Source organism: Rhipicephalus microplus, chromosome 1, assembly GCF_043290135.1.
Source record: "Rhipicephalus microplus isolate Deutch F79 chromosome 1, USDA_Rmic, whole genome shotgun sequence".
Lineage (NCBI taxonomy): Eukaryota > Metazoa > Arthropoda > Arachnida > Ixodida > Ixodidae > Rhipicephalus > Rhipicephalus microplus.
The window spans coordinates 104,552,919-104,567,871 of record NC_134700.1 but is presented as its reverse complement, the minus strand read 5'-3'; the positions used below and the strand labels follow the sequence as shown (position 1 = coordinate 104,567,871).

At 42.9% G+C, this 14,953-nt stretch overlaps 1 protein-coding gene across 9 annotated transcripts in view; it reads right to left on the bottom strand.

The window, feature by feature from the left end:
- LOC119172020 (cytochrome P450 2J1) overlaps positions 1 to 14,953 on the bottom strand; it is a 273,137-nt gene that overhangs the window by 71,857 nt on the left and 186,327 nt on the right. For 7 of the 9 annotated variants that reach the window (XM_075886667.1, XM_075886682.1, XM_075886659.1 and 4 more), the window contains 2 exons: positions 14,288 to 14,546; positions 12,721 to 12,845 (listed from right to left, as the gene is read on the bottom strand). The exons of 1 other annotated variant lie outside the window; for it this stretch is intronic. In XM_075886667.1, the coding sequence (XP_075742782.1) occupies positions 12,721 to 12,845; positions 14,288 to 14,546 (384 nt within the window). The remainder of the gene's footprint in view (positions 1 to 12,720; positions 12,846 to 14,287; positions 14,547 to 14,953) is intronic. One more of the 9 variants, XM_075886678.1, reaches the window with a different exon arrangement.

Sequence of the window (14,953 nt, the reverse complement as noted above, 5' to 3'; positions counted from 1 at the left end):
ATAGTTATTTGGCATGAAGTGCACTAGTGCTTGCTTCGAGATTACTGTTTTATACCTCGAAAAAGCTTCAGGTGATCGGGGAAGCACTATTCGGGCCATTCAGAGGCTTTTTGGGTGGTTCCTTCGTTCTTGATGCGTTCTGCGCAGCACCTTTTCGGCAGATAAATTTCTGGCCAACACTGGGAAGTATGTGAACACTAGGGCATCGATGCCCCAATATGGCTCCGTAGTAGTGACCATGCGACCAGAGGGAAACGCAACGCATGTAGTATTTCTCCTTTGGGCCCCGGAGATTATTCGACAGATGACCGTAAGTAGGGAACGGGGATCTAGGTGACGCAGAGCTATTTTAGGGGCGAAGCTCCGTAGCCCGTGCGTCGTTCCCTCATCTGTAGTCATAGTAGTAGCCACTCCTAGTTTATGAGTTGCTCAATTGATGGCGTTGTGTGTAGATGTCCTTGGGAGTTATTTAACTAGATGGTGTTAGTGGTTTTCACAGCATATTCGCGGGAGAATGACGATAAGTGGGGCTAAGCATACGTACCTCCGTCCGTGAGTTCGTCCATCTGTGCGTGCGTTCGTTAGCCCGTCTGTCTCTCTGTCCATGCTTCCGTCTTTTCATTTTGTCCGTCTGTCTCACCATCCACCTGTCTGTCTATCCATGCTTCTGTCCGTCCATCTGCCTGCCCGCAAGTAAGTGATTCCGTTCGTCCGTACTTCTGTCTGTTCATTCATGCGTTCTTCCGTCCATCTGCTTGTCCGTCCATGCTTCCGTCCACAAGTTCATCCATCTACCTGTTCGTCCATGCGTCTGTCTATCCATTCGTTACATTATCTGTCTGTCCGTGCTTCCTTCCGTCTGTCCCATCGCGCTTCCGCCCGTGCACGTGTCCGTCCGCACGGATGAAGGGACGATTCGCGCCACTCATCATTCACTTCGGGAACATTCTGTGATTTTTTTTTTGCAACGGATGCATGCTACGAGTAACGCTGGCACTTAGGGTGTGGTCGCTGCTTGAGGGTGTTGCGGCATTGACGAAATTGCACTTATAATTTTGGCAACGTGCCTAATGGGACGGATTCTTATGAGCGATGCATTGAAGGACATGATCGCGGATCTCACTTTTTATGATACATTACTGCAATATACCGAAAACGCAGCGATAGTCTAGCAGTACACCTAAAACGCATATTATAAATATACGAAGCACGTGGCAATGGTGCAGTAAATGGCTCGCCCGGAATCTGTTGTAGCAGACCCAGAGGACATAGCTTTTACTATATGAATTTTTTTCTTTCTCTTGAGATGAGATCATGCCTACTTTTTGTCGTCATTTGCGTGACAGGAATACGTCTCTGAAGTCTTCGTGGACCGTTCAAAGAACACTTTTGTGCTAAACAAATGCGTGTTGTACCCTTAGTTGATGAGCAAGCATACAATGAACAAGCGTCTAATATCGGTAGTTGCAAGGATATCAGCTACAAACCGCTTAAAGCATCTTTGTTGCGGCGATTTGTCTTGCAGTGTTCACTGCTTGTTCTCTTGAAGAAAGTGCATAGTTTCGTATCATAAATGTAAAGCGAATAAAGTGTATTGCTAAGGACATCATACAACAAGTTTCAGTAATTGGAATCGTATATTCGTAAATATTTGTATATGATGGCATTGCTGCCGGCGTGCAACCGGAATTCTTTTCAGGTGGGGGGTGGGTCGGTGAGACTATGTTTTCGTTAGCAAAACAACTGAATATTTTCTACACAAAAATATTGTGTGACACAAACGCATAATTTTTCCTAAATACGCGAATTACACCAACGAATTGTACGGATCTCAGAAGTAGTCGCTTTAAAACGCATTTGATTAACTGGAAGATCAAACCGGCTGTAACATCCCAGAAGGAAACTTTGCAACCGCTACTTCTATCAGGACGGTTTTGATCACAAGGTTCTGTGTGCCTGACGTGTGACCATGTATAGTAGAGTCCGTGTGTCTGTCCGTGCAACGCATACTATGGTGGAGTCCAATTCGGTAATTTGTGGCGTGACCACCCTTACGGCACATGCGCAGTAGCTGGCCCAAGCGCTGCCATAATGTGCTCACGTGCTAGCGCGTTTCCACCTGTGCAAGGGGCTGGGTAAGGGGCAGTAATCATTCCCTTTTACTCTTACGCACCAATAGGAGTTGCCTTCTATGTATACGCATACAGTGTTTCTTATGATGTTCTTATGATGTCTTCACACGATGATTGAGTGGGCGAATTACAGATGAAAGATTCGTGGTTTTACCAATGATTACCTCCGGAGCTTCGCCCACTCGTCATCATTCACCCCATGGATATCCTGTGATTTTCGTTATTTAGTTTTATTTTAAATCTCTTTTTTCTCTTTGTCTTGTTCCTATTCAGTCTTTTCTCTTCCTAGTGCAGGGTAGCATACCGGCTACTTTTACCAAGGTATAACTTTTCTGCGTCTGGCTTTTCATGTATTCATCTCTCGCTTTCTACACCGAAAAAAAAACACAGCGAAAAATAAGCACAAAGGGCATGTTTACAATTTGCCTCGATGAGTGCGAAAGCGGGGAAACTCTTCGGCAAATAGCCCAGCCGCGGTGGTCTAGTGGCTAAGGTACTCGGCTGCTGACCCGCAGGTCGCGGGTTTGAATCCGGGCTGCAGCGGCTGCATTTCTGATGGAGGCGGAATTGTTGTAGGCCCGTGTGCTCAGATTTCGGTGCACGTTAAGGAAACCCAAGTGGTCGAAATTTCCGGAGCCCTCTACTACGGCGTCTCTCATATTCATATGGTGGTTTTGAAAAGTTAAACGACACATATCAAATCATCTCCGGCCAATAGTTTCGCCGCTGATCGGTTGGAAAACCACGCCGCGTGGCCAGCGCGTGAAACTCGGTGCGAGACCGATTTTCCCGCCACGCGAATGCGGGTCCGGTATTCACTTCACGACCTTGGCTGCGCTAGATCGAACAGCGTGACCTAACCAGCTAGCCGCACATTCAACATGGTGGCAAAGGCGTCGGTGGTGGCTCACATCAGCACAAATGGCAAACTACCTGAGCAGCCCGACAAAACTTGACGGCCTCAACGAGGATGCGTTCATTCCGATTCTGGTTTGAATTACGATCAACGAGAACTCTGGAATTAGACGGTGCAGCAGCAGCGATTCGGAATGCCCCAACGTGTCTCGCGGTCGTGTACATCCAACTGAATGCGCCGCTGCTGGTGCGTTCGCTCGTGTTGTTTCTGTTGGATTATCTCCCTTAACGACATTTGAAAAGGCGTGATCCGTTACTTTTCAATATTTTGCGTGAACAACTAGAATTCGGTAAAAATTTTAGTTTTCAGTAAGCAGATTAAATTGATGTTAAATTCCAAGGTATTGACGCAAGCGGTGGCGCGATGGAGCAGAACGAATGTGAACATCTTCGACGCGCACGGTCATGGTTTACCGGCTGCTTTGGCGTTTTCGTTTCTCTTCACTCATTAAGCGTGAATGCGCCAAAAGGGTGCCACACAGAGAAAAGTACATTCGTGACGTACGTTGCATGGGTGTTGTGCACGCGAACCTTACGTGGTCCAGAAAAGTCCAATTTTAACGCTATAGCGTTAGAGAGCTTGTGTCGCAGAAAGTTCGCCGTCGGCGTCGGCACCGTTGCTTGTGAACAAAAATTTTTTCGTGAGCGAAAAAGCGAGAAAGAAGCAAATAAAATAAAGAACAAAATGTTTTGTCTCATTGAGGATCAAACACGGGTAGTTCGCGTGTCCTACCACAAAGCGACGAGGTTACAATGTACTTTGTGTGTGTGTGTGTGTGTGTGTGCGTGTGTGTGCGTGTGTGCGTGTGTGTGCGTGTGTGTGTGCGTGTGTGCGTGTGTGTGTGCGTGTGTGCGTGTGTGTGCGTGTGTGTGTGTGTGTGTGTGTGTGTGTGCGCGTGTGTGTGTGTGTGTGTGTGTGTGTGTGTGTGTGTGTGTGTGTGTGTGTGTGTGTGTGTGTGCGTGTGTGTGACAAAACATATTTTTGGGGAAGTCTCGGAATCGTAGATCACTTAAAAGTTATCGCCGTGACCATTAGCTACTCAAACTTTGGAATTGAACGTCGAAATAAAATGGAAGGTAAAATGTTCCGCCATTTATTTTAGCTTGCGCTTTATGAACTTGTGTGCAGAGTGCCAGTGGTGGCTTGGGAGAGTCGTTAAAATCGAGAGGGGGGGGGGGGTGGAGACAGTGTTTTCAATTTACGTTCATGTCATTGTGTTGTACAAACTCGCATCTAGGCTGATCCACATTTAAGGTACGGGTAAAAGATTTCAGCCCCTAAAAGTTAGCAGCATGGCTGTAAGAAGCTTCTCTATAATGCAGGAGCCCTTCACTGCCAGCTGTACGTTTCTCTGTTAGCTATTTCAGGAATGCAAGTTGACAAAACAACTAATTGTGTTGTAATTGAAAAGAACTCTTATGGAGCCACATGTATTCCAGCTACCAAGAGAAAAGAGGGAAACATTTAGGAAATATTTCAAGCTTGTGTGAGGGAACCTCACTTAAAGGTACCTAGTAGATCTTGGCAATCACATCGACCGATCGTAGTAATGCGCCATGGCCTTTAGGAACTCCCTTCCAAAATACATCAACCCGGAGCTGTTTGGTGAATAATAAGTGAAGAATGACTGAAAGGGAAAGCGATTTTGCGGCGCACTCTATCATGACATAAAACGCCGTTGGGGAGCTGCCACAGCACAGGTAAGGACCTTCGTTGTGGTATGTGTAAAATTTTGGAAGGAGAGGAGCTAACGAAAAAAAGTCGCACACGGGGAATCGATCATATGAGAAGCACAAATGTGGAACGTTCATGTAACACTTTTGAATCAGCACAACGTTAAGAGGCGGACGTCAATTTTGTCATACATGACTTCCGTGTTATGATCACCTTGTTTGCTCCTGTAATTTATGTTTGTCGCCCATTCACTTCACGTATACAAAACTTGTAGTCATGTTCTTACGATTTCTTTCTTTCTTGCGTGTTCATTAATATAGATACGCATACATATACGGCAAGTGGCACCGACGCCGGCGGAAATATCTAGCCGAGCATGTCCATATAACTGCTATCGCAATAAAAAACACCTAATAAATGACATTTTATGTGTTCTGCTGAAGCCTGCAAGAGATCCCTCTCTGAAGATGCTAGCAGTGATCGTTGGGAATGAGGCGTGCCTTGATTATCATATTTGCACTAGTCATATACTTTCGTCATTCATTCACATCCCGTGAGACAAAATTTGGTATATGTGAAGCTAGCGAAACGACCACGAGCGCCCCATAAGCGCGGTGTGTAGCTATTACTTTCATGTCATGCAAGTCATGATTACCGCGTTAGGGTCTGTCACTTATGTTCTCCTTGCTATCACGTCATACCGTACCAGTTTTGCGATCTGTTATATAAACGAAAGCTGAGCAAGAGCAGCAAGGCCATGACATGTAAATCAAGGCAATCATGACATACATATCACGATTTTCGTGTTATGACTAGTCACTTATGCTCGTCGTAGAGGCATAATATGGCATACCTATTTTGGTATAGATTTCTCTCTCGAAACGGCCAAGAGATCTAAAAGTCATTGCTGACTGGATAGATAGATAGATAGATAGATAGATAGATAGATAGATAGATAGATAGATAGATAGATAGATAGATAGATAGATAGATAGATAGATAGATAGATAGATAGATAGATAGATAGATAGATAGATAGATAGATAGATAGATAGATAGATAGATAGATAGATAGATAGATAGATGGATAGATAGATAGATAGATAGATAGATAGATAGATAGATAGATAGATAGATAGATAGATAGATAGATAGATAGATAGATAGATAGATAGATAGATAGATAGATAGATAGACAGACAGACAGACAGACAGACAGACAGACAGACAGACAGACAGACAGACAGACAGACAGACAGACAGACAGACAGACAGATAGATAGATAGATAGATAGATAGATAGATAGATAGATAGATAGATAGATAGATAGATAGATAGATAGATAGATAGATAGATAGATAGATAGATAGATAGATAGATAGATAGATAGATAGATAGATAGACAGACAGACAGACAGACAGACAGACAGACAGACAGACAGACAGACAGACAGACAGACAGACAGACAGACAGACAGACAGACAGACAGACAGACAGACAGATAGATAGATAGATAGATAGATAGATAGATAGATAGATAGATAGATAGATAGATAGATAGATAGATAGATAGATAGATAGATAGATAGATAGATAGATAGATAGATAGATAGATAGATAGATAGATAGATAGATAGATAGATAGATAGATAGATAGATAGATAGATAGATAGATAGATAGATAGATAGATAGATAGATAGATAGATAGATAGATAGATACGGTCAAAGTCATCGAGGTTCACTAAGGCATGCGTCACATTTAAAATACGTGTTTGTCGTCGGTGCAAGGAGTTCTGTTGCACTCGCTAGAACGATGGTGGTGGCGGGTTTGTCGTGAGCCAAGCTGTCGTTTTGTAATAAACATGCTTTGTGTAAAGCTGTCCTGTTCCATCAAATGAGGATCAATATGTTGACAACACATACCGCCACGGCACCGCAGTGGTGGTAGGCGTGGTGAACTTGTGCGTGACAAAAGGTAAAGCCAGGTGCTGCTTCGGCTAGTGCTGTCTTGAATTTCACGAAGGTGGGATGCCGCTAATAGCAATACCTGATTGCTGTTGGCATAGATGTAGGCTCCACTGCCGTGCAGTCCCACATCATAGCGTGACTTTCATGTAAATAAATTGGGAGATCCCACGTACAGTGGGAATCGATGATATGCGAAGCACGAATGAGAATTGTTGATATGTCTCTTTAAAACCAGTACAACGTTACGAGGTGGAGGTAAATGATGCCGTACCTGACTTCCGTGTCATGATTATCATGTTTGGATGTGTCGTTTATCTTCGTCATCTATTCACGTCACGTGATAACAAATTTAGTATATGTGGAGCTAGCGAAGCGGCCGCGAGCACGCTATGAGCATGGTATGTACCCATGTTCTTACATGAGACGCGTGTCAGAATTATCATGTTTGCACCACTCATATATTTTGTCCTCAATTGACGTCATGTAACACAAAATTTGGTATATGTGGAGCTAGCGAAATGGCCGCGGGCGCATCAGGAAGGGCTTGATATACTCTAATGTAGCGTTGAAGTGAGCGCACTTTAGGCACAGCGACGCAACGTAAGCAAACGCGAGCACCCTATAGTCTGACGACAGGCTTGACTAACGTCTGTCGGCACTGCCTGACGGCAACCAGTGCGAAATGCGACATGCTTCATTTCACGCCCATGCGTTACCCAAACAACACTGCGTTTCCCTCTTTTCATGACGGAAAATGCCGGACGTGCTGAAATGCGCATGCATCAAAGCTACGCAGTGCGGCGCACGCCTGCAAGTATATAGCAGGGCCGGCGCCTGGCGTGGCAACGCCGGCATGACGCGATGAAATTAACGCCGGCGAGCATGCGCACCACGTCACGTCAAAATGTATTGGCACCTTGACAGTGGCTTCTAGTCATGTTCTCACATGACACGCATCTCATGATTATAATGTTTGCACCAGTCACATATTCTCGTCATCCATTCACATACTGTAATACCAAATGTGTTATATGTTACGCTAGCGAAACGCTGCGAGCGCATCATGAGCGTGGCGCGTAGTCATGTTGTTACGTGACACGCATGTCATGATTTTCATGTTAAGGTCTGTCGCTTGTGTTCGCCATGCTATCATGCCATACCATGCCAGTTTTAAAACATGCCATGCAAACAAAACAACCGCAAGAGCTGCAGGACCACTAAATGTAAATCATAACATTCATAACAAACATTTTAGGATTTTCATGTTATGACTAGTCAAATATGTTCTTAATACAGTCATGTTATGCCATAGCAAGTTTGGTATCGATACCATTATCGAAATGGCTAGCAGAGCTAAAAGTCGTTGGCGGGGAGAGAGACGGACAGATCTGCTCAAAGTCGCCGCAGTTCACTAAGAAATGCTTCGCATTTAATAAATAATATTCTAAAGTAATAAATTCGTAAATGAACTGTACGTTTCACTTACAGGTCCCTGTCTCTCTTGCTATAACTATGAAGGGGACGCAGAAAACCTGATAACCTTGAACTTTAAATCTAGTGTGGAGGGAAACAGGTATTTCAACAACATGTGAATGTTACCGCGTGTGTTTGTGCACATTCATGTTTACACGCAAAATACATGCAATATTTTACACCACTTCACAATTTGAGGATGGGTAACCAACGGAGCTCACGGGTGCAAAATCTTTCCTGGGTGATCTATAAGGGACGACCACATATAGAATATCTTTGTAGACAACTATATTCCGTTTTTTTTTGGGGGGGGGGCATGGGGGAGGGGGACGCTTCAGCGCGGCGTTATGGCATTTTTTTTTTTTTTGTGGCATTCGGTATTCTTCAGCAAACTATTCTAAAAGCTGCTTATAAAACGTTACTTTGTCGTTTCTTGATTAGCTGAAAAGTCTATATTGTCTTTATATGTGCTGCTGTAGGCTTTTATTTTACCACTATATAAGAGAAAAGTGCCTTCATAGAAATGTACCTTTATAAAAATTAGGCGTTTCATGCCGGGGTCCATCAATGTTTTCAGTGACGCGTTTATGCCACAGATTCAATGCTGGCAAAATGTATACAAATGAATGAAAAAAGAGACACCTACTAATAAAAGCTACAACTTACAGGTAGGTGGCGATAGGTGCGAGATGCTCTACTTACTCTGCCACCAACGCGCAGATATGAGGCGCTCCAAACGCATCCACTTTATAACTCTCACACATTCTCTCTATAACTCTCACATATTCTCTCTGCAGGCTATGTAGTTTGTGCTAGCGGTGAAGTGAACTATTGCGTCAAGACACCAAAAGAAGGCCGTTATGGAGTGATTTAGTGGTGATGAAGTTAAGGCGACTGCGTGCTAGTGAATGCACACAGGACGAGCTTGCAGCGAGGATGGTCACTGCATTTGAAGGTATGCAACTTTGAAGTTATTTCATTTGTCTTTCGCGTGGTATTATTGTTTAACAGCTTGTTCTTATAGTAGGGCAGCTTCTCCATGCTCAACGTCGTTTCTCCACCACCTACTACTTTGAGTGCGGTACCACAGATAATAGAGCTGCTCCGATGAACAACACAAGAAGGCGACGACATTCACTCATGAAGATCGTGCCTTCGTGGAGCAAAATAAACACCTGCAGAATGCTTTCCCACATTCATGGCTCAAGCTGCCTACCGTTTTCCTGAAGCACAGCGTCGTGTGTATCGAAGAGCAGAAACCTAGCTTACCCTATAACTTGCGAGAAGAAACGTCATAGGTATGCATAGAGTAACCTATTAGGACGGGGAGGAACAAAATTAACCTGCAGCGCTCCTTACATCGTTGAGCATATCTAAGAGACAACATACTTCACAAATCAAGAAAAATGTCAGTGAAGCAGTCATGACCTTCGCACAATCGCTTCTTTTAATCTCTGGCTTTCCTGAAGATCGTGTGGAAAGTGAACTGTTACTGAATCGCAACGTCAGAGGCCTTCCGTGGCCATCATCGACCAAAATATTATACAAACAACTGAATAAAGGTATGGCAAGACTTGGCCCCTCTCTCCAAGATGACCTGATGGCAGACAGAATCTTTTTAGCGAGAACCAATCGGCGTGCTATGTTACAGTAATGAGCTTCGCAACAATAAGATGAACTGATAGCAGGCCTCTATTTTTTTTCACTGAGCTCTGCGTATATTTTTTCGATTCCTGATTGCTGCAGTCTTCGTTGGGACAAAGCTGGCCATTAAGCTGCATTAGGAACTTCCGCGTTCATATGTTTATCGTACAAAAGCGGCAATGCATTACAAAATAGTTTTAGTCTCGGATCATTTATAGTTGATTTAAGTGAGGGCTGACATTTCATTCACCTTAAAAGCCCAAGAAAGAAAGCATCAAAATCGTGGCGAAGGACAGCGCATTACACTAAAAAGACTTAATAATGACATAGAATGAACGAAGTGGATAATGATGTTGAATAAGTACCAAAGCTACACACATGTTTGAGCACGCCAAGAAAGCGCAAGCTGCTGTCACTCGCAGGCTTCACTGTATTTTACTTTTTTCACACGAATTTCAAACGCATAAACTAAGAATGAAAAAGATACCGTTCAGGAAATTTGTGGGCTTTATTTTCACGACTGGCATGCAGCAGCGGCTTCCAATGTTTAGGCAAACACCCTAAGTGCTTTGTGGAGAGGCTTTTTAGCGTCGTACGGAATGCAAAAATAAATCACTGCCGTATCTCCGAAGTGGATGATGTTAGAGGAGCTTTCTTGTAGGTTCCTTGGCGATACCATTTCTGCAGGATTGCTCGTTAACAAGAGGGCGCATGATGCAAATGTACCTCCACGACGGCGTTGTGGGGCACGTTCTGCGGCCGGCATTGCACAGTATTGCCACGTCGGTCGGCGCTTAACCACCAGCCTCTTTATGTCATAGTGGCCGCTGCCGCCAGTCAAATGCCTAACGCTCATAAATGACAGACGTGGTGCTATCAGGCGTTCTTCAGCTGGGTTGAGAACAGGAAGGTGAGGTGTCTCGGGAAAATATCGGTACCTGTGTGTAACATTTATCGGATAAATTCGTCACGTGCTGCTTTGCCTATGAAGGGACGAGAACATAGTGGACGTATTTGTAAGGAGGGGAGCACACGAGCTATCGAAAACTGACGTCTTGGTTGGTGGCGCACCATCTCGCACTGTTGGAATTATTAGAGAGGCTGATAGAATATCGACCTTGAGCGGCGACCTGAGAAGGATACACTAGCAACACCGGTGCACACGCCGGCAGCCGGCGCCGGACAAGCCGCGAGCAATAGGATCTTGCCGGACAAGTTCCTAAAAGTCCGCATAGCCTCCGTCACTGGTGATCACATGCAATGGCTTCACCACAGGAGGGTGTCGCAGTGACCTAATGCATCTGGACTCACGTAATGACATCATCGCATGATAAAATGGCTGGGATGAAGGCAACCTGGTCACAGATGTTGTCTAACGTCGTGAGAGCTAAGCTGACTTTACGTATACTTGTATATCCCCGAACATTACGAGTATATAACAAAAAAACATCCTTTCACAGCAAAAAACAAAAAAGAGGGGACGAAAAAATTATACGTAGTGCCAATACGCTTTACGCAACTTTTTCTGTGTGCATTGTTTTTCTTTTTTTTTGGTATGTGCAGAAAGTATGGGCAGAAAGTATGTACAGAAATGGTATGTGCAGAAAGTCTGGGGGGGGGGGTTAGTTCACTTACAGTCTGTAATTAACCTTCAGCGTCAAATTTTATTAGCAAGTGTCTCTCGGGCTCGGACTTCCCAACGTCATGCAAGAAGTGTGAACCCCGACTGGATCAATTACTGCATTACAAAGGAAACAACATGCTTTTGCCTTTCAGTATTATAGTGTAACATTCAGCCAATCTTTTTAGTTACTTCACTAACGTTCCGAAAAACCTACTTTGAATAAAACAAGACCTCTGCAACTGAATATGTCGCCAGTATGCAAGAGACGGCAAAAGGAAAAAAAACGCAGGTAATTAGATTATGATATCTCGTTGCCGTTTTCTTTGTTTTCTGCAGTTTAATTTGAGCTCTCCTCACGGCTAGATGAAATGAAATGGCCGCTCACATCTGGAGGTTAATGGCGTTGCTTATGAGTTGAAATTTATTTCTGACCCTAGTACATGCACCCCATAATAGCTGGAAATTTCATTATATTTGTTGACGACTGAGCATAAAAATATTTGTAATTTCTATATTTCAATCACCCCTCCCGTGCTATCCTTTCGACGTGGCTGTTATCTACGTGTATACACGTACAGTTTAGGTAAATGAACCTTTCATTCGCCAAGAACTTTCATTTGCAGATGGAACATGCATTTCTTTTTCCATTAGTTCTTTTTTATCCGTGGTACACGTGGCATTTTAACTGCTATTACACTGGCCTATTCATTATTATTAAAATATTATATTGCAAAAACTACATATCAATAAAAAGAGAGGACAATGGACGTAGCGCCAGTTTGTTGTCCACGTTTTTCCTGTGTTTTTTTTTTTCTACTTGCATTTTTTCCTACTTGCATGCAAGATTGACTGTCTTTCGATGTCATAAGTGATTACAAAGCTCAAAAGGAGACAGTAGTAGAGGAATTGTCTTCTTAGGAGTTTATGGACTACATTTTGCACATGACTTTGGTAGCTCAGCTCCAGTGTAGTACCATTCTATCATGGAGGTCCTTTGAGTACCTGGTATGACAACGACATTGGGTGTTTAGAGTATCTAATCATTCAATAATTTGTTCGCTTAAGCCCGATACCATTCATTCTTTGCAATCCTTCGTTTTCGTTTAGGTGTTCTGGCAACAGAACTTTTTTTTTCCTGATCGTAGTTATGAGAACCATGGACAACTTATGGAAAGCAAAAGAAGAACACTTTGGCAGCTGAACTACAAAATTGTGTTAGTACTGAGATCTTTGTTTCGTAAAATACATTTTGTTTATTTGATATCTAACAGAGTGGGAAAGCTTACCCATCTCAACTGTTTCACTCAGGATCCAGCTTCTAGGGCGATAAAGCAGGTCCTTGTGGTTCAGGAATGTTCGGATCAAGTTCAGGTCATTTAATACAATTGTTTCAGTCACGCCAGCCATAACTCTGTATTGATAAAAATGATAATGTGAACAAAGTTACTGCTCAGCGCTATACGACTCACAAAAATGCTCTGCTGCCACATATTTGGCACGTGTTACTCCTGCCCATTAACAAAAGATCATCAAGTCTTCAGGTATGATATATATATATATATATATATGTAATTAATAAAAGTGTTTCCTCGTAAGTCGTGCTTTCTCGCTTCCGTTTTTACTACAGAGTCAGTGCGCTTCCTTCCTCGCTACGTATATATATATATATATATATATATATACATATATATATATATATATATATATATATATATATATATATATATATATATATATATATATATATATATATATATATATATATATATATATATATATATATATATATATATTTATACATATATATATAAGTATATATATATATATATATTTATATATATTCAAATATTGAACCCTGAATGCATAATCAGCAGCGTCAGTATTCTGAATCATAAATACTTAACGCACAGCCATCGAGCTCGATATTTAGAAATGCATGAGGAGAGTCCGTCCCATATTTAGAAATGTTGAATACAGGTGCTACGTGAAATTTTCAAATATTCACGAAAAGCTCGCTACGAGCTAAATTGTGTGTGATAGCGTTAGGTATGTGTCATGTGACTTTCTTCAACAGACGCTGCAACACGCTCTTAAATATTCATCAAATAGCTTCATAAGTGCAGTCGGGAATCGATTGCCGGGGACATTTTTCGTCCCCGTGATGTTTCAGCAGCGTTACACGGAATTGTCGCAAGCTGTTTCAGCAGAGTTGCGAAGAATTGTCTCTCGCCTTTCCTATACTCACGAGTGTCCAAAAGCTTTGCAGGGAGAGAGGGAGGAGGGGGCAGCTGCTGCGAATGCTCTAGCGTAGCTGGTAAGACCTCGAGTAGTAGTCGTGCACGAAGCATTATCACGACGAGTTGAAGAGAGAACATATTTTATAAACAGTATTTACATGGTGGAATCTAAACTAACAGACGAGGCATTCTTAGGCGCACCGCATTTCATGTATGATTGGAGTCCACCCCACAGTCTTCTATTCATGCGTAGCCCAGGAGTATGCAATCCTGCAGTGCTGGCATTAGCATAATAATGACCACTCCTGTGCCCTCTAAGTTTAATTAATGGCAGTGCATAGAGGTTCATTGAAGAACGTCAACAAGGCTGAGCAATTTTCAGTATTTTTAGGAATGTCGAGGGACGCCACGATTTGTAATGATAAATGGTGGTTGCATTGATGGCAAGACAGGTTACGACATTAGCATTCAATTTCAGGAGTCTTGGGGAGAAAGCTACAAAAAAAGCATAAATAATAAAATAAAAATCGCCGTAACTGATCCTGCAATTGTCGGCAAGCCCAAATAATGCCCAGGAACTCTCTGATCAGAGAGTTCCAAATAAATGTACTGATACCTGATAACCGGCCCGTAGGTACGGGACCAGGCGAGTGCACGACAAGCACTTAGGCCATTAATCAGGGTTTCGATATTTCCCAGTAAAGGTAGGCTTGAGGGCCCAGGAGGCAGACGGGCGCCATTGGGAATGCTCCCACTGGGTCTTCCAAACGCCTTCTTCAATGAAACAATCACCAGCCAAATAATAACAACCAAAATAGCGGCTTTCACCGTTGCCGTAGACGAAAGTTCCATCGAAGCAGCTAGTCTGAAGGGTGCTGAAACGTAGAAGAAAGTGAAGTCACCAAATTACTAAGCAACAAAAGCATGAAATGCAATGATGGTGATCAGTGAAGTTACAATCATTTTCACGAGCAAACAAGCTATCAACATATTGAATATAAACTGAATTTCTTTTTTTCGTTCGTTAACTTAATCACCAATTCTCTTTTCAAGATACTTTTTTACAAAATGTAATCATAAGAATATCAAAAAGCCCGAAAGGTGTCCCTTCAGGCTTCCACTGGGATGTCACCGAGACGGCAGCGGCTGCAGTGCGAGTGAGTGCTCTCACTTTCATGTTGTGAACTATAGAGTAAAAATTGTGCATGGGCTCTAAGCAAGACGTCAACTACATTATTGTAATAATCATAACAACACATGAAGGAAACGTAACATGAAATAT